Genomic DNA, 26,093 nt, shown 5'->3' on the forward strand with positions numbered 1-26,093 from the left:
AAAAAATTTCATTTTTTTGAAAATTTTGTCCCATTTGACCTTGAAGTAAAGGTCAAAGGTCAAATCCAAGGGTATATTTGAAATCTACACATATGACTTTTGGAAAGCCGTCTATAGAAATTTTTCCCATAACTCCTTCCGTAGGGTAGATAATTAGCATTTAATTTTGCCATTTTTAGACAAGGGTGCATTGTAATGAGTGCCACACCCAGACCCCAATACCGACAAAGCCCAAATTTTACGTGGAACGAGTTGAGATTATAGGTGACCTAAATCCATGAGATGGGTACGGGGGCCCTTACCGTCTAGGAGGAGAAGCGGTAACGGTAGCCGTCCGGCGGAGCCGGCGGAACGATCCGGACGGGACCGAAACCATGTGTACCGCCAGCGCTAACGCTGGTGGTACAATAAAAACAATTATTTCCCAGATGTCAGTTAAAAATAATTTCACTTTTGCTTGATTTAATCATTCTCATGCTAACCCTTACCTTTCTTTTCACCCAACTGTGGATACCTTAAAATCACTAACATAACATAATTGAATATAAAAACAGCCATAACTATTCCAGTGGAATACTAAAGCAAGCCTCACCTCCATGGCTTCCTGTGCCACATCAGGCATAGACTGCTGGTGAACCAGGGACACTAAACCATTGATCAGCTCCAGGGTGCTGCTTTGGATTTCATGACCAGCACGACCAGGATTCTAGAACAGTAAGATTGGAAGAGATAAGAACAGAAATGCAAACACCATAACCAACCATTAACTATCCAAGCCTTCAAGTTGCACTGACTTTTGTCAATCTATAAATACAATTTTTACAAAATGCCTTACTTAATTAGTTTACATTTAAGCTCCTTCACTTACACAATATTTTTCTACCTATGTGAAAGGGACACTTCTAAGCTAACAACCCAAACTATCTGAAAAGGTCCCAGGGGTGCTACATGTTACAGGATTAACTTACATGTAACATAAGTATAGGGTCAGCATGGATAAGCCGTACAATCCACAATAAGAGGTACTTGTAGTTTGGCCCCTCATCAGGATTCTTTTCTTTGGTGAACTTCAAACCAGGCACTTTCTCTTTCCACTGAAATATTATATTCAATAATACTTGTACTATTATAATAACAAAGTTGCGATTTTTCATTAACCAGTTCCTTTAGCTTTATATGCCTATCCACTTTTTACTAATCTAGTGATATTGCTCTCTTCACATTAATACCAGCTGTAACCGTTTTACACAACACAGCTGAACTCTGTCAGAACCAAGGCATTTCCAAAATAAATAAATAAATAAATAAAACCACTTCTCTTATCCTTATATATGTACTGTTGATATGATGTCACCACAAGCTGCCGGTGTTATAACTATCATACCTGCTGTCGGAGAGGGGTGTGGCCACTCAACCCCTGGGACACCTTATTCAGTGTATCTGTGAACATATTTCTTAGTTCGTGGGCTTTGCCATAGATGATGTCAATCTTGGGCCACCAAGACAACCGGGGCTGAAAATGGAACACTATCAATCAAATACATCAATAACCTTGCCCAATTTTTCACTGTTACATTCTTTTCATCATTCTGTCATTAAACCATTTATATTCACAATTGTTATCATCTCAGTATTACCACGGATATTAAGAAATAAAACTTTTGTCTAGTGTTATAAAGACAAAACGGAAAACTCAGTGATGATCCAATAGGCTCAAGTATCTGGAAAAGAGAACTAGAGACTACTGTAAGCTGTATGACAACTGACCAGGTGACCAATCCATCCAGGTCACTGACCTAGTGCAAGGTCTCAGGTTGAGACCGCAACGTCAGTCAGTTGCTAGATGTAAGTTCCATTATCAGAGTGATACATATTTCTCATTCTAAAGTTACTGGAAGGCTAATAAAATCCACTCATTTATCTACAAAACACATGAATGTAGTTGCTAAATGCAAGTTCCAATATCAGAGTTATACATATTGCTCATTCTAATTCTGCTGGAAGACTAATTATATTCATTTATCTAGAAAAGACACAAATGAAGTATATGTTGCCTCCTCTACCTGTGTGATGATCCTGTGAAGAGCATTCACTAGCACAAAGTGATATGTGGAGGGGGAGCTAGGATGCAGGCAGATCTTCAGGACATCGTTATGGTGAGGAATAATACGGAAGAAGGAGACAAAACAGTCAATCATCAGATCTATGTCTTGGGATACACTGCTAGGGCCACGAGAGAAAGGCTTCACTTGGTTGAACAGGTGATTCTGGAAGATAACCAAATATAGTGACTTTATTAAAATATTGGGAGATAATATGGATTATCTATAGCTATCTTCTGACTATAAAACTTCTTAGCACAAGCATATAAAACTTCTTACCACAAGCAATACATGTGACAGTAGAAAATAAAACTTATTAACACAAGCAACACATTTGACAGTAGAAAAAAATGTATCTTACAGTTGACACTTAATAACAACAACATCTCATACAAAAAACAAAGGCCATTAAGCTTACCCTTAGGTCAGCAAAGACATGCTGGACCAGCACAAAGACCACATTTGTCCTATCGGCTATGTTAATGTAAGTTGATACTTTACACAGCTTGACAGATGTCACTGCTGCAGCCTCGGTCAGCTGTTTGGAGTAGCCATGATGGGACAGTGCCTTCTTCAGCTCATCCACAAAATGTTTCTGGAAATTAAGAATAATTGTATCATGATGTGCTATCACACTTTCTTTTTTTAGGCTGCACCTATGTTTTACACACCAACAATGTTTATTGATTGTACATATCTTTTAAAAGGGCACGTTTTGTTGCCTGAAAACATGAATAAAACTAGTAGGCTAGCAATATTCAAAGAAAGGTATTTCACTGTACTGATATATCTTGATGCTTGGTACAGTTCTACATTTTTACTGAGGTCCACATACCTTTTTCAGATGATCTGGAGAGCATGGGGCTCCTGCATCTGAGTTGGTGATTTCTTCAAGGACTTTCTGAAAAATCATCAAAGCAAAATATATGAACTCACAAGTTCAAACATGTAGATGAAATATATTAAAGCTTTCACTGACCTCATGAAATTGAAATAATTTGACTTTGCACATATGAGGCCAAGACTTAGGAGTGCACCCAAACTCATGGCAACAAATAAGCTTGATATCTTTCCAAGCACTTTATATAAGACTTTAAGCAGAACATCTTGTTGCAATAAGATATTTGCCCCAAAAATGTGTATCACCCATCACACAATGAATACACATACTGGACAGAATACCACCCTTTGCATATTGAATACACATATTGGACAGAATATACAATACAATACAATAAAGTTTATTTCATGTCAGAAAAAATGAAAGTACAAACATGAGCTGAGTAGCTACTCATCGACAGAATATCACCCAATACACAATGAATACACATACTGGACAAAATACCACCCATTACACAATGAATACACATACTGGACAAAATACCACCCAATACACAATGAATACACATACTGGACAGAATACCACCCATTACACAATGAATACACATACTGGACAGAGGACCAGCAACATCATCTGCAGGGGCCACACAGCTGCTTTTCTCTTGGCATTCTCAGCGAAGTGGTTGAACAGTTCAAATAGGCGGTCACAGCAATCTGAAAATGTTCAACGGGAATTGCTTTTTAAAAATACAACTGAAGCCTGCTTCTTCAAAAGCCATCGTTTCATTATCATTGCCTTCAACTATCTCTATTAATAAGACTGAGGAACATCGGTCTTTATTAAAACCTGAGGTTTCTCAAATTTGTTATTATTTTTATTAAGTAATATGATGCATGTTTTAAATTGCCTCAACTATTAAGTCTAGCATTTCACCCAATCAATACCATCACGTAAACATTTTGCAAAAGAAAACAAGTTATACTAAGAAATATCTACCACTGTTATGGTCAGTCAGATTGTTTAAGGTTTTAAAAAATATCCCATTGCTCAGGTTTCTATAGTAATATGACCCCCAGTTTACCTGCCAGTTCATCATCAGGTCTTCTCTGCAGATCAGTGAACTCCTCTGGGTAGTTGTCCATCCAGTTCCATATAGCCTGAAATATCAACAATACCTCTTGTTATGCTAAAAAGTAATATTTTTGCAATGATTATAAATCACATGTTCGTACATCACAGGATTTAAGTTTTAAAAAACACTATAATACAAGTTTAAGCATGTTGGCTGTTCAAGGAAAGATACTACAAAATTAGACATAGTCAATATGGAAATCATTTTCTGAAAGAATGTGTATGAAAAGACTTGGAAATGTGTTTTAATGAAGTATTTTCCACTATCATTTCACCTTTCTACAATTAATGGGCTACACATGAGCCAGAAATTACAAGACTGTATAGAACCCCTAGTGATGCATCACCAAAGAAGTACAAATCCGTGTGCTTACCTTTTCCAAGCTAATTGCCAGTGAGATATGGACATTTTTCTTCAAAGATTTGAACTTGTTAGCAGTCTCTGGAATTGTTTAATTAACTGATAATATTTACAAAAATATTTAATTGCATACTTTGATGATAATTTTTTTTGTATAATTTATATTCCATTACACATACATGATCCATAAACTAGGAGTGTTATGTTTTTCACTTACAGACACAAAATTACAATTTAGAAATAGTCTTGAATTTGATGTGAAAGGCCTCCTTCAGTCCACTAAATTAATCCAAAGCAGTTCAATCAAATAAAATCCTGTGCCAGTCTAAAATGGAAAATATGTGGCTAACGTTTCAACCCAATACTTAATTTACGTGAACTATAAGACCATTGATTTCTTAAGAGCTGAAGAAAATCCAATTTTTGGTCTGAAAATTTAGACCCATTTTCAGGAATTTTTTTTTTTTTTTACAGAGAGAAACCACCCCTAGGGGCCAATGATAATCTTCAGTTTCACCTCCCTTTACTCTACCTACCTGCCAATAACTTGATCAACCTGTGCATGTCCACATTGATGTGCTGGATGAGCTCAAGGTCTGTGGTATCCGACACATCTTCACTAGATGTCGACAAGGCATGTAATCTATGTGGAAACAAAACATATATTACATCAATATTTCTGTCTCTGTCCCTAATCTAATTCAAAACATCAAAATCTCAAAACAAAAGAAAAATTAGTACATAAAACAATTCTTTCTGAAAAAGTATATGGATGACTTCAATCTTTTAATGAAAACAAAAAATATATAATAAGAATTATATTATTTTTTAAATAGAGATCAAAGACTGGCAATATGGCAAATAACAGTTCAAACACTTTCATTTTCTTTCAAGACTAAATTATCATTTGATAAAAATGTTCTGCCTAAGGTAAGCTTTGTAATCCTGTAGCATCTGTGTCATTTTTCGATTCTTTCCATTCCTGCTTTGCCACATACCTGGCTGAAATCCTGTTGAAGACAGCGGTGAAGTTGTTGAGGCTCAGAGCAAACAAAACCTTGGAAGATAGGTGCTTCAACTGATTCAAAACTGGGGTGTCACTTGGCAAGTTCAAAAACTAGAAGAAAATATGCATATATAGTTCAAAAAGGGAAAACATACAGATAGATAGACATTGACATTTACCAAACCATTCAGCTCATCATCAGGTAGTTTTTTACAATAATTATATGAATGATATTTTGACAGCATTCTTGTTTTTGATTGAAAAATAATTCAATGAATCACTAAAAATTAATCATCACACTGTTCATTCCAGGAATTCCTTACTTTACAGATCTCTGGCAGCAACAGCTTGACGTACATTTGTTCATCCAAACGGGAGGTGTCCTTTGGTTGCTGGAATGATAAATAACACAATAATTCCAAAACTTAGATTGAAATCAGATAAGAGCAAGATCAAAATCATTGCAGACACCATCTCCATCTGTTAATTTTTCTAAAAGTATACCCAAACAATCTGACATAATTTGTACTATTGTTTCTTTTGTAACCACATGAATGACAAATAGAAACATGCAAAATATCAAATTACAACACACAAATTATGTAAAAATCTTTGAAATGTACTTACTCCATTTAGACACTGTTCTAGAGTTTCTAGAATTATAAGCTGTGAATCATAAAAATTCCTCTCTGCTTCTGGTCCATATATTTTCTGAAACAAGATTGAGGTGTTTATACAACTGTAAAGAATGAGAGAGGAAAATCTAAAGAATTAAAACTTGTAAACATAGCTTTCCAATCAACATCTTCAAAATCTGTTGTGATCTATCAATTAAGCAGTTTTAAACTGATTGAAAAAGAGACAGGAATATATTTTTAAGTTTATTTGCATTTTATTAATGTGCCAATAGAAAATACAAACACATTTCTGCATTAATGAAGACTTATATAGCAAAGATAATCATTTTGATTAGATCTGAAAAAATTACATTTTAAGGGCAGCTTTCATTTTCTTATTGTTTTATACAGTTAATAGAAGCTATTTGGTTTTAATCCACATCAAACATGCCTGTTGCCAGCAATTTCAAGGGGGATAGCGATTTTTCTCTGAAAAAGTGAATCTTTTACCCCTTTAGCTAACCTAATGAGAAATGGTATAACCTTCATCAAATTTTCATTAGGAGTGGACCTTTTCTGGCCAAAAGGGCACTTCTGTCCCCTCCCCCCCATCCCCCCGCCCAGTCTATAGGTCTGACAAATAATATTTTGTTATAAGTTATCTTTTGAACAGCCAACAAAGGGATACACCCATTTTCTTCTTTAAACAACAGCACACAATAACGAACACAGACTGTTATGCCATACAGTAGCATATTGAAAATTCAGAACAAAGGTTTGTAAAATGTAAATCACTAGCTGCTAGCTTTATCATACTGAACTGTGTGTGTCGGCAGTATTCTATTCCAAATAATCAATAAAGGAAGTCTTGTAAGCAATCATTTCTATAGCAACAGCCCACACACATTAATATAATATTGAAGGAGAAAACCAACATACATCAGAAAACTGACGTTAAGTTTAAATAACAATAGTTGCCTTTTATTCAAACTAACAAGAAACTTAGCTTCTAAAAATTATCTAGCACTTTAAAGCTGTTCTATTTTATTCTTATGTTATGCATTATATAATAAGGCTGTGGAAAACAGAAAAAAAACTATTCCCTTTAAAACCAGATACTGCAAATGCCTCCCTATTAGGCCTAAATATCTTCTAGTGTTTGACTAGCAGTGAATTTCAGAAAAAAAAAAACAGAAAAGACATCTGTCCCAAATTAAAGTTTTACCAATGATTTCAAACAAATAAACAATTGTGATTCCAAATGTTTAAAAAAATATTAAACAATCAAGTAAAAACTGTTAACACATAAATCTTGACATCAGAACGTCATCTCTTACCATGGAGTCCACATTTTTGAGAATATTGGTCAGTCCACTGATGACCAAGGAGAACTTGTATTTGCTGACATTAATCAGACACTCCTTATTCTGTTCCACATTCTGGATTGATTGGGTGGTGTGCTGGCCAGTGCGGATGGGCAACTAAAACAGAGGAACACAAAAGTGATATTTACCTTATCATCATGGATAAAAAATATCAATATTATAAGGATGTTAGATCTAAAATTACGATGCATCTTTTTTCACTAAGTAAATCTTGCTAGTGATACAGCTACTAGGAAGAGGGTCAATTCCAACTGTCTAATCAGGTGTGACCAAAATCTCAAAAAGTGAGATAAAAATTGTCAGCAGTTAGTTCAAAAAGGTCTGGTTCTGAAATTTATGAATCTAATTTCCTTATATCTTATTATTGTCTGAAGATTAATCAAAACATATGGCTCTGCCTCATGGTTTCTAATAAACTTGCAGGTCACTTTCATTACACTTTAATAAATAGAACAATTAATTTATCAATATCTGTATGTGGGGAATATTCTTTCATTGTATCAAAGAGGGATAACTGGCAGGGATAAAATATGCCTATAAATGCACAGGCAAACTGAAAATAATTGCTACTGCAATACACTGACATCCTGTATGTTTTGCATCATAAAATTAAAATACTCTAAATTTCCCAGATCCAACCTGACTGACCATCACCTTATGTTACAAAATGTTTGTTGTTGGTTAGCAGCTGGTTATCTGATGGTGGAAAATGCTTTCTTTATTATTTAAAGTTAACCAAAGAAAGTGGTAGCAAAGTAGCTTTATCCAATTCTATTCACTGTCCTACAATTTTAAATACCCACTTGTAAATAAACATGTTTATTATAATAAGCAGGCAAAATACCATTTTAATAACTTATGAGACCATAAAATCTTATATTATTTATTTTCTTTTTCATTACAGTAATATTGCCTCTCTCATGAATGCATCATACTATCCACTGGCATTAGGGCTCAACATTATTTAAAATATAAGACTTCAGAATTAAGAAAACAACAATAACGTCATATATTCGAGTTTCTTATGCCAAGGTACACAATAACCTACATTTAAGTCTAAATAAAGACATAACGAGGCAAAGCAAACAATAAACATTGGTGTAACCGTTATGGCAGCCAGCATATGTATTATCGGCATAATGCCACTGGATATAACTCATCTTAGCACAACAGAAATTATATCTGACGTTGATGCATGTGCAGACTGCAAAGCTTATGAATGTGAAATAATACTCGGGTACGTAGGTGGTTAATTTAACAATCCACTTCCTTAGGTTGTCAGTCGTAAAAAGTAAACGACTATGTACTACACGAAAAGACGAACACGACATCTATCAGGCCCACAAATGCACTGAATTACAGCCACGGTGACATTTTCGGTTTGTTGCAACATATGATAATCATTACAAATTTATGAATGAAGGTCAATATCCATTCATAAATTGTCCTCCCAATATTACAGCCTATTTCTTGAAGGACATGCCGTTAACTGTTCAGATTTTTCACTCACCTGATTGTCAAACCGGGTTATGAGCGATTGTACCCATTCACCCGGTTTCTGCGTTGCCATCGCACTAAAGTGAGGTAAAATTTTATCGTAATTCATCGAAAAGGAGAGACAGCATGCCCGCCATCTTACTTTATTTTGGTTAAAACTGCGCATGCTCAATTCAATTTGCATTCCATATAAGGAAAACAGGCAATAATGTGTTTTACGTCATGAGTGTGTAAAGTCAAGTTGCTTCCGGCCCAAGGCAGGGGAAACGCTGTGCATTATTGTGAAAATGAAAACACTCCAATATTTATACATTTTTATTTTAATATAAATCAATAAAGAAATGTGTGTATTGACTGGCCTATAAAATTTCTTTCTTATGCTGTGTGAAAAATCATGTTACACTTGCAGGCCCCCTTTTTTCCAACCAAATGCGATTTTTAAAACAATTTATGCAAATAAATAAATAAATAAATAAATAAATAAATAAATAAATAAATAAAAGTTACATCACTGTTTTCAAATATTGTTCACCCTGGGTTTCAGAATTTCTAACAAACTCATCTCTGTTTTCAGGATGTATATGTAGTTTACAATCAAACCAAGTCAAACCAAGTCAAACTATATTCATTCTGATAGGTTACAGAGAGCATTACGTACCAGTATATCTGTAAATGTACATGTACATTGATGCACTGGTATTTGCTACCGGGAGAATATGTTTTCTAATTTTTTGTTATGTACCAGTACACATACAACAGTATAAGAAGCACCACAAACAATCAATCACATGTTTACATGCTGTCAGTGGCGGCAAGTCAGTGAGGTGTCTCTGACGCTCGCTTCATATAAATGTAAAATCATTTTCAGATTCGATTCTTTCAAATCGGACTTCACTTGTAATAAGCTTTGGTAAATTGCATTTTCAGTTTTCCGTTTTAATTAAATAGTTAACCTAATGTTTAGCTTGAATCTTTACACACGAGTGCGTACGGAAAATGCGCAATTTACAAATACACTGTACGTTAGCTTAGGACTGATGTGGTTGAAAAAAAAAAGATGCTTGGGGTGCTAAAGATTCTATATCTAAGCGGGGGTGAGGAAGGAACAACTAATAAATCGGCCTGCATGGTCATATATTTTGTTTGACCCAATATTAATTGGAATAAATTCCCCTGTGCGGCATTTGACTGTAACGGGATACAGCAGATTTGTTCTCCTTTGAATTTTTTCAATAAGGGGTATATATTATTGCTTTTTGGAAATACCCCAAAATCGTATTTTCTACATGCTTGTCTACATATCCTGCAATATTTATAATTTTTTTTCAATTCAGAGCGTAAAAATGATAACATTTATCATGTTGTTGATATTTTCTTCCAAAATGTTGAGGACGGCAAGCGGTGTCAGTTACTTGCCAGGTATTCAGATATTCAGAACTGAATCTATCATTATTACATGTATTATTATTATTATTATTATTATTATTATTATTATTATTATTATTATTATTATTATTGAACAAAGAAATTGTATAAACGGTCGAACCAAAGTGCAGAGATGAGTCGAACAAATAGTTGGGCAAAATTTCTTCTTATTTGAGGAAAATTCTATTTGGCGGAGGAAATCACGGAAAAAATGCGTTTAAACCCTACTGTGAAACTATAGCCGCAGTGCCAAGACTGCGTGTTTTGATAAAAGATGGCAGCAGCAGCATAGTTTATAATGAAAGTAAGATTATTGTGTAAAACACGTTCATTTTTTGTCTGCATATTGGAGTCATTGTTTCATTCGACAAAATGAGGTTCATTACCACAAGAGTAGTAAAAATTTTAATGAATGGAACATATATGCTTCAAAGTGGGCAAATGAAATGAACTATTTTGGTCCTTTTCCATTCGCGCAAGGATACATGGGACCGGTGCGTGGACTACTTGCACATGTGTTTATCATATCTTAGCATTCAGGTTGAGTGCAAGTGATCAGGCAGAATACGATGTTGGCGAGGCGAGGAATGTTGTGAACGGGAAGTTAAAGTTGCTTGATCATCTTGAATCTTACTGGAGGTGTCTGCTCCAGATGGATTGGAATGGCTGATCTGTGGCCGATTTGGGCATATCTCTGGACATCAGCTTTGCTGGGTGAGTGTATTATTTGTTTGTCAGAGACTGCAGTTAATCCTCTGTAGTTCGTCTGCTTAAAAATGCAACTCGTTCGTTATAACATAAAGTCAGAGCATTCCCCAAATAACTAGATTGCGCATGGTATTTGCTCTGAAATATATGGGTTTTGTCTTATAAAAGATGATGGGAAATTACCGTTTTATTATTGTATCCAGTGATATTGTATTAAATGTGTGAAATACGTTATCTGAAGCGTCGGCGTGTAGTAAGGATACACGTTAGACCGTTTAATGAACATCGTCTTCAAGTGTGTTGTTCTTTATTAGCGTAGTTGAATAAGGCACAATTGGTTTTGCATGATGTGATCAAGTCAAAAGGAGTCAAGTTGAAAATCAATTATTGCAAATTTATGACTTGGTATGATAAATATACTTTGTTAATTTATGTATCTATTTGTTGGAATTTTAATCGCAGATATGGTACAAAAAGTTGATACCTGTAAAAAATTCTGTGGAGCATTTTTCTTTGGATTTTTATATAATGATACAGTTTTGAAAAAAAAAGTATTTATTTTTTTAATATGAATTTCATGTGTAAAGATTGAATACTAATTAAAATTATGTCTTCCTTCAGCTTTTAAGTTGATGTAGGGAGAATTTTCGTATTTTTTGATCATCTGAGTATTTTTCACTAAAAAACATTTGAGTCTTGATTTCTTTAACATGTGTAGGCAGTAAAGTTAAAAATACAATGGTCCACTATAAATTATTATATATTTACAGTTTTCCATTTGATGAACCATCTCTTCACAAATTCGCTTTGATCAGTAGGATACCAGTCGGTTTCCGTTTGATTCTTACGGTTCTAACCAGTGTGATAAGAGTAATAGAAGTTTTAAGAGATAGAGATTACTGCAAAATCAGGTCATGGTTGTTTAATTTTGTATTTAAGGCTAATCTAGAAGTTGTATGAGCAAACAGTCTCATCTACACACCCCAAGGAGGAATTGATTAGGGGTGGTATTAGAACAACATAGCTATGTTGGAAGTAGGGGCTAGGCAAGCTGGTTATTTTACCTTCTAATTACACCTGACAGACAGTTCACTTAAAGGGTTCATCTCCATTACAGAGCACAATTTTTGATGTTTTTCAAACACTGGGTTATAAAGCTCTTTGATCAGTTCTAAATTGTTTCACATTTAATTAGTTCCTTTCAATTTTCATGCAGTTAACCATATACTTGTACTCTTGTCCTATGCTATTAAGTGTCTGTCTCATATTTCTTTAGGAGCATTATGTTTAGGCAGTGGTTTTCCTTCCCCTAGTTGCTCTTGATTGCTTCTCATTAAAAGGAGACTGGTGATCATAAATAATTCAAGTAAAGCGCCCCTTATCTGCCTTGGTTTGAGTTGTTTTGTGTTGCATTCAATAGGACCTGGAACCTGATGCCTGATTAATGCTGGAAGATATATGGCTAGAGTTCAAATATACTGGTGTGGATATCAGTTCAAAAGCTGAATAAGAACTTACATCTTTAAGCTGTGCCCCACTGTAATAAAACATACGTAATAATTTTCAAAAACTAAATGCATTATGTCAAATGAAAATTTTAATTTCAAGTTGTTAATTAAATTGTTTACGATCTTTCCAAAAAGGCCAACTGTGTCAAGAGAATATCAGGTGTGGATGAAAGTTAAATTTGTATAGTATTATATAATAATATTATATTTGAAAGTTGTATTTTAAAGGCAATTGGGAATTGACGCTAGACGGATTTTTAGAAGGTTATAAAATTACTCCAAACAGAGGTGGCATTTTTAGAAGTTTTGTTTGTGTTTTTCAGGTTTGTCCCAGGCTGTTGATGTCACTTTCAGTCATCTGGGGGATGGTTACTTTGTCAAGTCACCATTACTCAAAAAGAACAATCATGACCGCCAAGTCCAGCAGGAACTGTTTGTGGTGCCGACGGCAGGCAAAGTGGCCACCTTAAGGGCTAGCTATGGCCCTCTTATTGCAGAGGGCTCCACACCACATTTCTATGCCAATAAAACCAATGCATCAGCCCAACAGCCGGCAGGACTGCTTTTTCCAGGAATGGATGTCAGTGTTCACATCATCAGAAAGGAGATACCACACAATTCTGCTACAGTTTTGGTGCTTTCCCATGCTAGTCATGGAAGCCAAAGAAACAAGTACAAGACTCGAAACCGACAAAAGTGGTGCTTATCAGTCTATGTACAGAAAGACTTGAGTGAAGTTTCCTCCTCTTGCGAGATCAAAGAGGATGATCCTTTATGTTTATTAAAACTCAGTTTGCCAACAGCATGGTGGAATAATTCAACTGTCACAGCAAATGTCTACCATTCTCTCCACACAGTGGATATTAATTCTCCCTGTGTCAGTGCTACAAACTCAATCCTGCCCAGCAAAACTAAAGAAGAGGATGTTTTACACATACAGAAGCATTTTCTCTCATCTGTGATTTTAGTTCCCAATAAACCCTCTGCGCAATCCCTGGATGTGAGATACCGTAGGGTCCAGGGGGATTTACTAGTCATTGATATTCCCACAGAAGGTTTCCCTGCAGGAGCCACTTTTGAAGTTCCAGTCTTATTACAGGCAGAGTCCTACCTTAGGGCCTTTTCTATACAGTAAGTGTTTCACTTTCTACTTAACCATTTTTATTTTTTATCAGAAATTAAATTTCAACAGTTGTTGTTATGTATAAATATTGCTTCATCGAAGTAAAATGTCTTTTTTTCTTTTGTTTTTTGACTGAAATATTTGTATATTCATTCCAGCACAAAAGCAAGAAAAGGTCTTAGAATTCTGGATGCCAAGTCCTCAAACCCTAGTATTTGGAGGGTGCAGCTCAGTTTGAACCACAAGCATAAAAGTGGCATGGTTACAGCATTTGTCAAAGATGCAGAACATTACACGAAGAAGTCAAGGTAACTTGTGGAATTATAATTTCTTGTCACTAATAATTCTTATTTTATTATATAATCCTAGTACTTTTTGTGTTAAGTTTGTGATGACCATCAACTTAAATACATTATTCATGCTACAAGTCAGAGGGAGATAATTTTCTCTCTTTTTTTCATGCATCTCTTAACTTTCTAATGTCCTTCAGCTTCCATTGGGAATTGGTTCTCTTGATACCTTATGTGTTTTCCATCATCAAGGCATGTTTCATTACTTGGGGCTGCTTGCTTGCTTGATTTATACATGTTTGTAAATCTATGTAAACTGGCTTCCAGACAGACTATATACATTGCACATTTCTAGCAAAATAGGAGCCTAATTCTCTGCAGTATGAATTGGGATCCCTAGATAGTAACAGAACTCATTTTGATTGCTATAAGTCAGCAAACTTGGGTCATTTCATATTTTCTGGTTTAAGCTGGCCACTGAAGGGGTAGTCTTTAAATGATGAGAGGGGAGCGGTTTTGTAAATTGCATGGTAAAGTTGCCATTCTTTAAAAAGGATTATCAGGTGACGCAGATGATTATAGGAAGATGTAAAGGAGTGTGATATAACTCATAAGTCCATGTATCTTACTTTACTCAATCCTATCAATATGGTCAGTGTAAGATGGGCTTTCCTTATCATTATCTGATGCTAAAACAAACATACTCAATTGATCGTAGAACCTTTCTCAACAGCAGAGAATTAGAATTATCTGAGGGAATTAAGGGGGCTCAGCTGCAAGAAAAATGTTCATTAGACGTGTGGATATTGGTTGTCCATCTGTCATGCGGCATTCTTGGGCATGTTGAATATATAGAAGATATAAACCAACTGAGCATTTGCGCTACAAATATTTATCTAAATGAACAGTAAATGTCCCTGTAACTGTAGACAACAGTGCAGGTGTGAAGGAATATTGATAACACAGAATCCATTTCCATCTAATAAGAGGGTTAATCTTACTAAATGGGAGTGTTAGACCCTGTTAATATTTCATTCCCTGGTCTATGGACCATTACCTACACTGAAAGGCTTTAGAGAAAAGACGGTTGAGCTTTTTGTTTACTCCTTAGTGTCAGAGGTGTTGGCCTTTTTTGTCTGCATTAATTTCAAGAGTTGCTGTTTAGTTTCTTGTATCATAGTCCAGCCATTTTGCATGACTTACTTTGTTATTTAATATTTAGGAGAAATGGAAGCCATTGAATCGAATATGATAGATTGTGTCCAAATGGAATAGATCAATCAATCATTGCATTTTCTAATCAACTTGTAGTCAGACACCTCAACTCTGTAACAGGTTTGAAAAGTCCCATATTTCATCACTTCATCTCCTAAAAGTAGGAAGGAACAATGCATTTGGGGAAACATTAAGATTATATTTGTGCAGTAGTCCACAAAATTAAATTGCAGTCAGGTAGAAACTCTTAAGCTTGTTATTCTACCACCCTTCTTTTTCTTCTCTCCTCATTCCTGGCTCTGCAGTATGTGGTCTCAAGTTGTTTGTATTCATAACATGCTTCTTCCAACTATTGACAGGGCCAGACTGAAGGGTCTTTCTGTAAACTCTCCTATCCAATTTCAGCACTAGGGCACTTGACCTGGAATGCAACAATGGAAAAAGCTCTTTTGTACCTCTGATTGTTACTTAAAAAAACTTTTAAGTTGTTTCAATTAATATTAGTATATGGTATGTTGGAATTGAGGGGGGAACATGAAAAATGTGTGTGGGTTTTGCTTTAATATTTTTTGTTCCGTGTTTCAACTAGAGATATTTCACCTCAGATTTTTTAATGTGGGTGACTTTAGCAGTATGAAAAATCGTGTATATATATATATATATGAGAATTTCTACAGGTGCACCTTTTTTAAATGTCAGTATTTATAAAAATTTAAAATCAATCCCCATGCCCTATTTTTTTCATGTCATTGTTTTCCCTGTTACTTGTGTTTCAGATATTGCATTGTAATAGTATTTTTATATAGCAGTGTTAAATGATAAATATGAATTCCTGTACCTTTTGAAATTTCAGTGTTCAAGAGGTTTTGCGTTTCACAGTGAAAGTGGATGATGATTTTGAAGATGAGCAGACAGGAAGACTTGCCTTTGGCATTGAATATAAGAATCCTATTAAAGCAAAGAAGAAGCATAGGCAAAAAAGAAATAACTGGAGTGCTAGAGTGGTTGCTAGAATTCCATTATATCCAGATACAGAACAAACAGTTATCCCAGTGACACATGTAAGTGGGGAAGTATTTAGTATATTATAACAAATATATAATTTATATCTTAAATTATATTTGGCTCAACACTTTTTTTGCCTTTTTTAATTTTATTTTTTATAATATTCTGTTTTTTATGTGGGATTACTGTTCTGTTAAAGGTAGATAGAGAGGTAGACTGTTTTAATAAATACTAACACCTTCATGTCGTTTAGCATACCCTCTGTTCAGATTTGGTCATTGTCATCTCATTTCTGTTTGAGCATTATATACTGAACATAAAAACCAGCTGACTAGCCTTTGGCCAGTCTTCAGGAGTTTAAACCTCCAGCTCTCCATTCCTCTTACACATAAACCTTTCATTCTGTTTTATGGGCTATAAAATTGAAAATATTTTAACCAGGCATAAAGATATATGGATCCTGTGCATATTAATGGGTAGGCTTGGAATATATTCATGAATAAAGTACTGTCATGCACCTGAATTTGCTAGACATGAAAATGTGCATGCTTAATCATAATGACAGTGCAAGAGCTATCATGACAAAAGAAGATGAAATACATAAATACTCATTAACAATAAGTATGGAGCTTCAAAGGGACCACAAGCTCCTATTCATGTTACAGTGCCATTAAAGTGTCCTTTAGTACCTGAATCTCTCTCTCTCTTTTATTGTGGAGAGGTACACTTGAACTATCAATTTCAGCATGCTATGTAATGTGTATTTGAGAATGAAAAGATCTTTTCACAATGATTGTATTACTTAAGTAGAGATGGTTAGTTTTACCCCTGTGGCCATTATAAATTGAGGTTGTTTTGAAAGTGGGCATTCTACGGCCATTTTGACTTTACCAGTGCTTTAGATTTTAGATATATGTTGTGTACCTACATACCTTGGCTAAGACAGAATAACTGAGGTTGAAATCAAAATAAACTTATATACAAGTAATCTAAGGTTGTTACCATTGGCTAGACTTCAACAGCCTTAAAATACTTTATTTTTATTGTACCTCAGATCACAAGTCAGACTGATTTCAACCACCTCTTTTCACTCTGAGGTCCAAATAATCCAAATACCACAGCATATTGGGTTAATATATGGCAGTAGGTGAAGCATGTGCTAACATTTATATCTTGGGGACTAGCAGAAGGGAGATGAATAACTGCACATTTTCAGTAATGGTGTTCAATACAGAACTTGAATAAGAAACAGCGTGAGATAATATGGTTTGGTAAATTAGAATGGAATGAAAATGGATTTTTGGGAGGAAGTGCAGTATATCTATGCATATTTGCCAAATACGCCCCAAGAAAACTCATACACAACAACTTGCTCTTGTTATTTGGATTTTGTCAAATTGATATTGTTTAATTTAGAGAATAATTACCAAAAATATTTTATTAAAAGCATAAAGATTGTAGGGTTGGTGAGAAAAACATACATATTTAAAGTATTTTTTCTTCTTTTCCATTACAGAACACAGAACTGATCAATACTGCCATTTTAACTGGAAAGCAGCAAATGTTCCCCCTGAATGTCTTTGGTGTGAGTAAGGGTGGTACTGTGAAAGACATCAGGGCAACTTGTACCTGCGTATCTAACATGCCTGATGCATTAAAGGTGAGTACATGTAGTACAGATACATTTTTACACAACTTTTGTTTTGATTCTGTTGTTGCTTTGAAAGATTATGCATTGTTCTCATAATATAATATTTATGATTATTTGAGAACCATAATATATCAGTGGCGAGGAAAAGTATTCATTATTGGATGGAAAGTAGATGCCCCTGGATGAAAGTTTTTTTCAGCTCAGTACTTAAGGTATTGAGCCCATTTACAATCCCTGGCACAAGCACACATGCGGTCATGTGCTTTGAGATTTAAGAAATTGGCCTAATCTCATAGAAAAATGCTTTTTGTTCTTCATCTTGTGTTATTCAAGTGGTAGTGTTTTAGATAGTATGTTGTATACATGGGAATCGATCTTTCTGAGCCCTGAGAGCATCAAGCAGTTGTTACTGAAGAAATCCATTCCACTGGGTGCCACCACATCGCAGCTTTTTCCAGGGGTACTTTACACAGTTATGTTGATTTCCATTATAGTGTAAAAGCTTACAGGAAATGTTTCCTCTAGAGATGGTCCAAATGTGCTCATTTCCAACAGCGATTTTACCAGTTTATTCCCAATAGATATCTTTCTGGTTGGCATTAGCGCCGAGTTGAAAACTAAACTACACCTGTGATCTGACCTCTGTGGGCTTTCATGATAGAAGAAAGATATTGATTACAGCACTGTTTTAAAACATAAAGAGACCAATTAGTCCAGAAGGTTTTAACAGGACCAATGAACCAGTCAATAACACTATCTATGCCATTGAAACAGGTTGTGTGCCATTAAAAATGGTTTGTAAATATGAAGTGAAAGAGGTACCGACAGTCATTATTCATTAATGTATGTAAAAGCTGAGAAGACTGTTAAAGTACTTTTGAAACTCCAAATGTTTTTTACAATGTGATCTAAACTGAATGATGGATTAATCCTAGGAAAATGTATTTTGCCTGTGAAAAAAGTCCCATGTCTTGTAGTCATTTCATGTTGTTTTGAATGTAGTTCTGATTGGCAACTTGTAGCAGCTGGATATTTTTCATTTCATTGATTTCAATACAACGTTGATTGCTGATGCCTTTTTCTTGTATCCATAATCAAATCAGTGCTTTGTTAATGAAAAACTAAATATTGATCTTGCAAAGCACAATGTTCAATTATTTTTAAGGTTGGTTGCAATAATATCAGATATCGATTGTCATATTGAGAGCAACGTGATAAATTCTATTATCCAACCTTGTATTTAAAAGGATTGAAAGATAGTGCCAAGAGGCATCCCATAGCTAATAATTGCTGCATTTGCAACTTCAGTCAGACAAAAGTTCATTTTTCTGACAGTCTACTAGAAGCTGCAGAAAAACACAACTGTACGCAAGTTAAGGGGGGGTCTAGACTTACAACACTGTCATCATTTTGTTAAAAAAATGTTTTAAGAAAACCCAGACAACATTATGTTTCAGATATCATTAATTTATAAAAGTAGTCTTCTTTTGACTTTGTTTGTACATTTATGTAATGAGAAACATTGTTTTTTAAATGCAAGATGGCTTTGGCAAATTTCTGATTTATGTCACTTGTAACAGAATAATAATAACTAAGGCTTATGTTTTGTTTATTTCTTGGTTGTTTTAGGTGTCCAGCAGTTGCCTTGATGTGTATTTAGACGGCACAGAGAGCACAGGGAGTGATCAAGTCACCATCACTCTGTCATGTGGGACCTTCTCTCAAGAACTAAATTTTAGAGTCTGGGTGCCAGATTTTCCTCTTGAAGTGGTTCTATCAGACAACAAACTCAGTCAGATCAAGGCTTGGAAAGTGCCGCCAGGGAGGAAGAAGAGGTAGGACCTGTGCAGGAACTTAAGTGATAAAATCTTGTCTATACAGGAGGCAGTGAATTATTCAGAGTTGTAGTAGTAGGGTTTTTTTTTTTCCTGGCTAGTCAATAACAAAGCTGGGCCAAGATCAAAGTGCCTTCAGTAAAAAAAGAGAAGTGTTGAGCTTCTGATTCTTTGTTTGTGGGTAAGGTGGTGGGTTATCTTACTGAAGAGCAACAAAGCAATCAATAGTTTTCAGCAGTTTTTAAAGGTCTTTTCTTTTTATAAAAAAGTGAAATATAATCAGTGTTCATTGTGAATGTTAGGTTAACATTAAGATTTTTGTTGACGTTGTTGTTGAGAAATAAAAGATAATACAACATAGACACAAAAATTGCAAACAAGCATGGTGTGAGGTTTTTTGAAGTACAGGACTGGGCCACTGAATCTAATCCACAATTGTATTCTGACATTTACAAACTTAGGGGGTTTATGCATATACCAGTAAATATAAAATGCCAAGTGTTCACTTCAAAGGCCAGTCAGTCTCATAATGAAGAAGGGCACGGCATCCTGGAATGAAAATATATCATAGATTCTTCAGTGTTTTAAGAGGAAGCACTTGTATAACAAAAAAATGTGACTTTTTTGTGGATAATGTTCAAGAGGTCTCCTTAAGTGGCGTCGCTTTGAAAAATGTGGAGGAAATTAGAAGTTTAATGGGGATGGTAACACTTTGTTTGGTAGTAAAATGATACCATCCCTTTGTTTGTAGTTGATTTATTTTTCTAGGTAGTATTTAATGCTTGAAAAAATTAATGTGGTGGTCCAATAGTGTCTTCTATGCCAGTTTATGTGGCATTTAGGTGTTTGGTCCCGTATTTGTGGCACATTAATTTAATATCTTCAATGATGGATGGGTCTGGCAATAGAGCTGGTGTGGAAAAAATGCCTCTCAATATCACAAAAGAGGGAGGGCAGGGGGTCAAATACCTGTTAAAGGAACCTTTGATGTACCTGCGTGCCTGCTATAAACTGGTTTGGGACTTGATAGGAGTGCAGCGGAGCAAAGCCAGACGTCACTTCATACGGTCCTCACTCTAGGCTGTATCATGTCAAAAGTAATAAATCCCAGTCAGTGATGGATGCTAGTACAATTCAACCACTATCCAAGATGTATCAAGATAGGATGTGGTAAATAATAGGGCTGGAGAATCAAAGGGGTTGGTATGTGGTCCATGCAACGTACACTGTGTTACTCAATATCAAGTCCAATGTTCTCTTTTTTTTTTTTAATGGTTTAAGCTCATTCGGTGTAACCAGTCATATTTATAAACAAATATCGGTGTCCAAATAGGTTCTATTGGAGTGCATTTTGTACGAATTGGATGACATTCTCACCAATATTGAGTGAAGGAGTTATCTTTTAAACCCTTGATAAACAGTGGCACATCTGATTCCCAAAAGTCATGTTTCCATTTTCAGCTATAGAGATATTGATTAGTTCTTGTACAGTTAGTGGTATCTGTTTGCCTCAGCATGGGGGATAACCTTTCTGTAAACCACTCTCAGCCACATATTTTAACCACAATTTTCCATGAAGTTATTCCATTCAAAAGAGACCTATTTGAAACCCATGACCAATATTTGTTACATAAAGTTAACAGCACAGTCAGTTTTTACATTATGGAAAGGATACTGGGAAGAAAACATCTTTCAGCAGTCCCTGCCTGCTGTGTAACAAAACACCACTGTGAATCCTTTGATTTCATCACATTCACTGCATTTGTTTTCTTTTACCTGCTCCAGCCAGTTGGGCTGCCATTCAGTCAAGCATACTTTCACAAACACATGAAAATGCCATGGAAACAGTTTTTTAATTGATATTATGAACATTAGAAAATGTGTGTTGCTTACCCTCAGCTGGTTACATTTCTACTCAAAACCAAACGTATTCGGAATGTTACACTTTGTTCATATTACAATATTTCAGCAGCTCTATATTTCTAAAAGATATATTCTTGTGCAGCTGTGTAATAATTAAAATTAATTTTTGTCTTATAGAGAAACTGGCCCAGTAACTCATGGGCTGCTCATGCAAAAGTCCCGCAAGGGGAAGACATTTGCAGACAGTGCAGAGTCCAACAATCCATGTCGGTTAAGGTATCAGCAGTCTTTAGTGGAAGTCTATGCAAAGTTCCGCATCCCCAGAGGTGACAGAAATGAATATTTACCACTGAAAAAAGCCTCAGTGCGTGTAACAGATCTCATTGCCAACCAGTTGAGGATAGCTGATTCAAGTATTGCTGACCTTCGTGGCCGTTTGGTAGAAGGAAAACGCCAAGGACTTACTGAAGTTCAAGTAAGAGATTGATTTTCATTAGATTTTCTTCTATCAATTTGTGTTTTAAGACAAAGGTCAGCAGAAACACATTTCCCTCGATTGAAATATAAACTAGAGGAAATATAAATTGCTTTATTTTGATGGTTCTATGGAATAAATTTATTATATAAGGTAGACAGAACAATAAAAAGAGAGAAAATCAAAATACTTTTTTGGTGTATCTGTTACGTGATTTAAAATGCCTTGAGTTATATTGGATAAAGCAATTTCATTACAAATTTCTACACCAGGTTCTTTCTCCAAATGGACGTGTGGTGGGTGCGTGTGAAGTGCGTGTGGGCACTGACAAAGTATCCCTGGAAAAATTATTGGTCACCATGGTAACTAATTTAAGTGTAACCATAGACCCCTGGCAAGAAATGGCCAACACCTATGTTGCTAACATCAAGATAGAACAGCAGCTGCAAAGGAAATACCAGGTAAATTGACTGAAGGGCCAGTTCTTTATTTCTGTGTATCTTTTCCTTGCATAAATGATATTCAGTTTGGTCGATTTGTGCTCTTTGCATCTCTGACAAGTGGTGCTTAAACATCAGAATTTTGGCAAAGATTCAAGTTTGTATCATTTCATCTGCACAACTTTACCTAGATGTGTATGGGAGGTAATATTTCAGAATTTTATGCCAGGTTGAATGGACATAAAAAGTTCCAGTGCTAATGGTCAGATATTTGGAAGGTCTGGTGTTTTGGAGGAGAACTAAATTTCCCTTTAAATTCTTGTGTATACATGTCTTTAATTGATATAAAACAGAGATGTTTATGCATAACCTTGGAACAAGCAGACAACTGTGCATGTGTTTGTAAATGGGGAAGGAAACATACTTCCCCCGCATGGCGGGAAGTGACTATGAAAACAAGTAAGCACATCTGGAGTTGACCACATTTTCCTTTTGATGCAGCATTTGAGTAAAAAAAAGCCCCACTTTGTACTGTGTGACCTTAAAATCCACTGACTAAAATACATGTAACACTTCGGAATGTCATATTTGATGCTTATTAGGGTGTGTCATATAGAATTGGCACATTTTGGAGGATTCATATTTTGTGCTAAGGATTTGTCATATAGCTAGGCTTGGCACACAAGCGTCCCATTATGAAACAGTATATTGATGAGATTCCCTAGACATAAAAGATCATGCACCATCAGTCATGTTAGTAGTATGGCTAAGACTGCTCCCTTCAAATTAAGCGCATATTGCTTAGTGTGTGTTCAGTGCCATAAAAGTCATTAGAAAAGGGTATTGATTTTTGGTCTACATTAAGTGATGATGCTCGTAATGCATGAATGCAGAGTCAAGGGATTTATTCTTTGCCCATGCAGAATTCTGTGTATCTAATGGAAAACTGTGGCCTAATCATATTATACAGCAAGCACCAGCTTTTAGTAATTATATTGGGTGGAAAATAATTCTACAAGGTTCAGCAAAGCTCTTTTTTCATTATGTTTATTTATTTAGGATATATCGACTGTGCATGACAATTTTCCTATATGGGAGCTCTGAAACAAATTTTACAGTATTTGACAATAAGAGCAGATTGTTTTGCATAAATAATCATGCAAGAATTTCCCCATTATTTTTGCTTGAGAGAAAATGCAAATACAGCCTAGATTGACCAGCACAGTCCTGAGGGAGGTTGTATTCAGTGCAAGTGCAGAGAAATGAAAATTAACTCATTCAATCAAGTTGCTCTGTACTGCTTCTCAGCACGACACATGCAGCAATTGATTTCTTTTCAACATGAGTATTATTCAGCATGATCCCAAAGTGAAAGTAAATGAAAGTCGTTTCCCTATTCTACCAGATCATTTCCCTGTTTTCATTTCCATTTTGGAAGGAAATAAGAGCGAGCAAATGAAATATCTCTTTCTTAATACATTAATTTGTTTCCTTTAAATTTTCAGGAAGGAATTTTAGACATATCAGTTCAGTTCTCTGATGGCAGTGTGATGCCCCTGCGCTACTTCCCTTCCTCTAGTTTTACTCTGGATACTGCTTCTCTGAACAACCATGTGGTAGCCAAGGGTGGATTGTATGGTCCTGCACAGCCTCACGTCATTGCAGTGGGGCAAGGAAAGGGGGAGTTACTCAAATTGACTCTCGAAGTGAATGAATCTTGCCAGCGACGTAAAACCAAACCCTTGTCTATAACATATGTCTATGTGGATGTTGATTTCTCCCGAGATGAACAATTTGGGGAGCATCTGCAGAATGATGGGCATTTTAGCCCTCTAGTTAATAGTGCAAGTGACAGATGGGAAATAAAGGAGATTTACACAGACAAAGGCTTCCTACATATTGATCTGAATAAGGACTTTGATAAAACAACAGAAAAGAAGGAGACTAAGTCAAGGTCAAAAGATAAATATGAACGAGTGGAAAACATCCCACTAGGGATTGATCTGGGTAATTTGCCTAAGTCTGCGCCCCAACCTCTGCCTAAAACTGAGCCAGAGACAGAAGCACAGCCACAGCAAATGAGTAAAATGAATGGGATCACACCCCTTGAGATTGGAATGTATATTTTACTTGCTGTGTTTGTATTGGCTATCTTTGTATTTTTGGTCAATTGTATTGTATTTGTTGTACGTTACAGACGTAAGCGTGTGCCAAAAGACAGTAGTGAATCTATTGCCCAGGCTATGGACTGGGTCTGGATTGGTAGCTCCACTCTGGAGCGCACTTCTTTTAAAACCCAATGCTCAGAAACTCTGATGCCAAAGGCAGACTTTGATGAGCAGAAGCGCCACAGCTCACAGTCAATTCACAGTGCTCGTAACTCTATTGGTAGTCGATCTAGTGCAGTCTCTACATATAAAGGCTCAGAATGTAGTATACGTATAACCAGCAACCCACAGGCAGATGAAGAAGAGGAGGGAGACAGTGGAGAACAGGAAGAGACAAACAATCTTCCTGAGGCAGAAGCTGACCATTCAGATGGCAGTTTATTATGGGATCAGGAAGCTTTGGGGATGACACATGATGAAATTTTGGTGTACTTTGACAATCTCAAAGAGTCAAATGCATAACACAGTGCATTACGATCTTAGATGAGTGATGAGCAAAATACCTTTTTGGGTCCCAAATACATGTTTGTATTTATAATATCAAGATTTCTTGATAATATGTAGTACTTACTGTGTTCGTTTATTACTTACAAAAATATTCTGTTATATGCCATATTTTAAATAAATTCAGTTATATTAGATATCATTAGATGTCATTCATATGTATATATTTTGTGTATGGTGCAGTATGTGTGCTTTGTCTTGCCAGAGATAAGTAAAAGAATTTTGTCCTGCCAAGATAACCATAGAATAGTTCTTATGTAATTGACATGAAATAAAAATGGCTAAACTTTTTGAAAAATCTAATGATTAATTCTAGAAAAGCTATAGAAATTATTAAGGATAACTGCTTCAGTGCATAACACTGAATTGTGTTTCAGAAAGGAAGAAATGTTTTTGTTGTGTAGAAGGTAGAGATTAAAAATGTCAAAAAACAAATCTACAGTTGTGCTATTTAAAGTGGTGGACCATTTAGAAAAGATAAAATTATTTATCTGATAGACTGAAAATAAAGTTTTATTTGTTTTCATATCACTGTTAAAAGAATCTATGAAACTACTTAAAAATATTGAATCCATTAGGTTAATCTTGGCAGAGGAAAAGGACAGCAAGAATGGTGTAGCTACTTCACAGGTTAAATATGTTGGATCATTATGTAATTGTATAGTTGTGCAAATGTTATAGATGTTTTCACAACTGGTTTGATTACCCAGTCGTCTGGTAACACTTCCTTATTATTGTATTTATTGACATCAGTAACATATTCATATCATGTAAATACCATTATATACATCAAATTATTCCTGTTGAGCTCCATTACAAATGTGAAATAAATGAGTAAAATTGATGACTGTTTCTGCTTTTAGAACTCCTGTTAACATATCATCAGAGTTTGTGACATGAAAATCATTAACTTGGCCAACAATGCTCCAGTGTGAGAGAACAT

The 26,093-nt window shown here is 35.4% G+C and overlaps 2 protein-coding genes across 10 annotated transcripts in view; one reads left to right on the plus strand and one right to left on the minus strand.

Annotated features, from left to right (window-relative positions):
- Positions 1–9,093, minus strand: part of LOC106152543 (neurofibromin-like) — a 35,694-nt gene extending 26,601 nt beyond the window's left edge. For all 9 annotated transcript variants that reach the window (XM_087014174.1, XM_087014146.1, XM_087014170.1 and 6 more), the window contains exons 1-15: positions 8,954–9,093; positions 7,396–7,539; positions 6,069–6,152; positions 5,765–5,833; positions 5,434–5,552; positions 4,972–5,078; positions 4,449–4,516; positions 4,025–4,100; positions 3,553–3,656; positions 2,938–3,003; positions 2,521–2,697; positions 2,064–2,267; positions 1,385–1,513; positions 969–1,094; positions 593–706 (exon numbers count right to left, since the gene is read on the minus strand). In XM_087014174.1, coding sequence (XP_086870300.1) covers positions 593–706; positions 969–1,094; positions 1,385–1,513; positions 2,064–2,267; positions 2,521–2,697; positions 2,938–3,003; positions 3,553–3,656; positions 4,025–4,100; positions 4,449–4,516; positions 4,972–5,078; positions 5,434–5,552; positions 5,765–5,833; positions 6,069–6,152; positions 7,396–7,539; positions 8,954–9,049 — 1,683 coding nt within the window. In that variant the 5' untranslated portion in view covers positions 9,050–9,093. The remainder of the gene's footprint in view (positions 1–592; positions 707–968; positions 1,095–1,384; positions 1,514–2,063; positions 2,268–2,520; positions 2,698–2,937; positions 3,004–3,552; positions 3,657–4,024; positions 4,101–4,448; positions 4,517–4,971; positions 5,079–5,433; positions 5,553–5,764; positions 5,834–6,068; positions 6,153–7,395; positions 7,540–8,953) is intronic.
- Positions 9,094–10,874: 1,781 nt separating this feature from the next.
- On the plus strand, positions 10,875–25,994 carry LOC106173789 (transmembrane protein 132C). The gene is made up of 9 exons (XM_086999399.1): positions 10,875–11,079; positions 12,905–13,712; positions 13,863–14,012; positions 16,063–16,270; positions 17,731–17,874; positions 19,495–19,700; positions 21,741–22,038; positions 22,311–22,499; positions 23,984–25,994. Exons 1-9 carry the CDS (start codon positions 11,028–11,030, stop codon positions 25,106–25,108), a joined length of 3,180 nt encoding a protein of 1,059 aa, XP_086855525.1. The 5' UTR covers positions 10,875–11,027; the 3' UTR covers positions 25,109–25,994.
- Positions 25,995–26,093: the final 99 nt, after the last annotated feature.

Source organism: Lingula anatina, chromosome 1 (genome assembly GCF_051362555.1).
Source record: "Lingula anatina isolate TDL-2025a chromosome 1, LinAna3.0, whole genome shotgun sequence".
Classification (NCBI taxonomy): Eukaryota; Metazoa; Brachiopoda; class Lingulata; order Lingulida; family Lingulidae; genus Lingula; species Lingula anatina.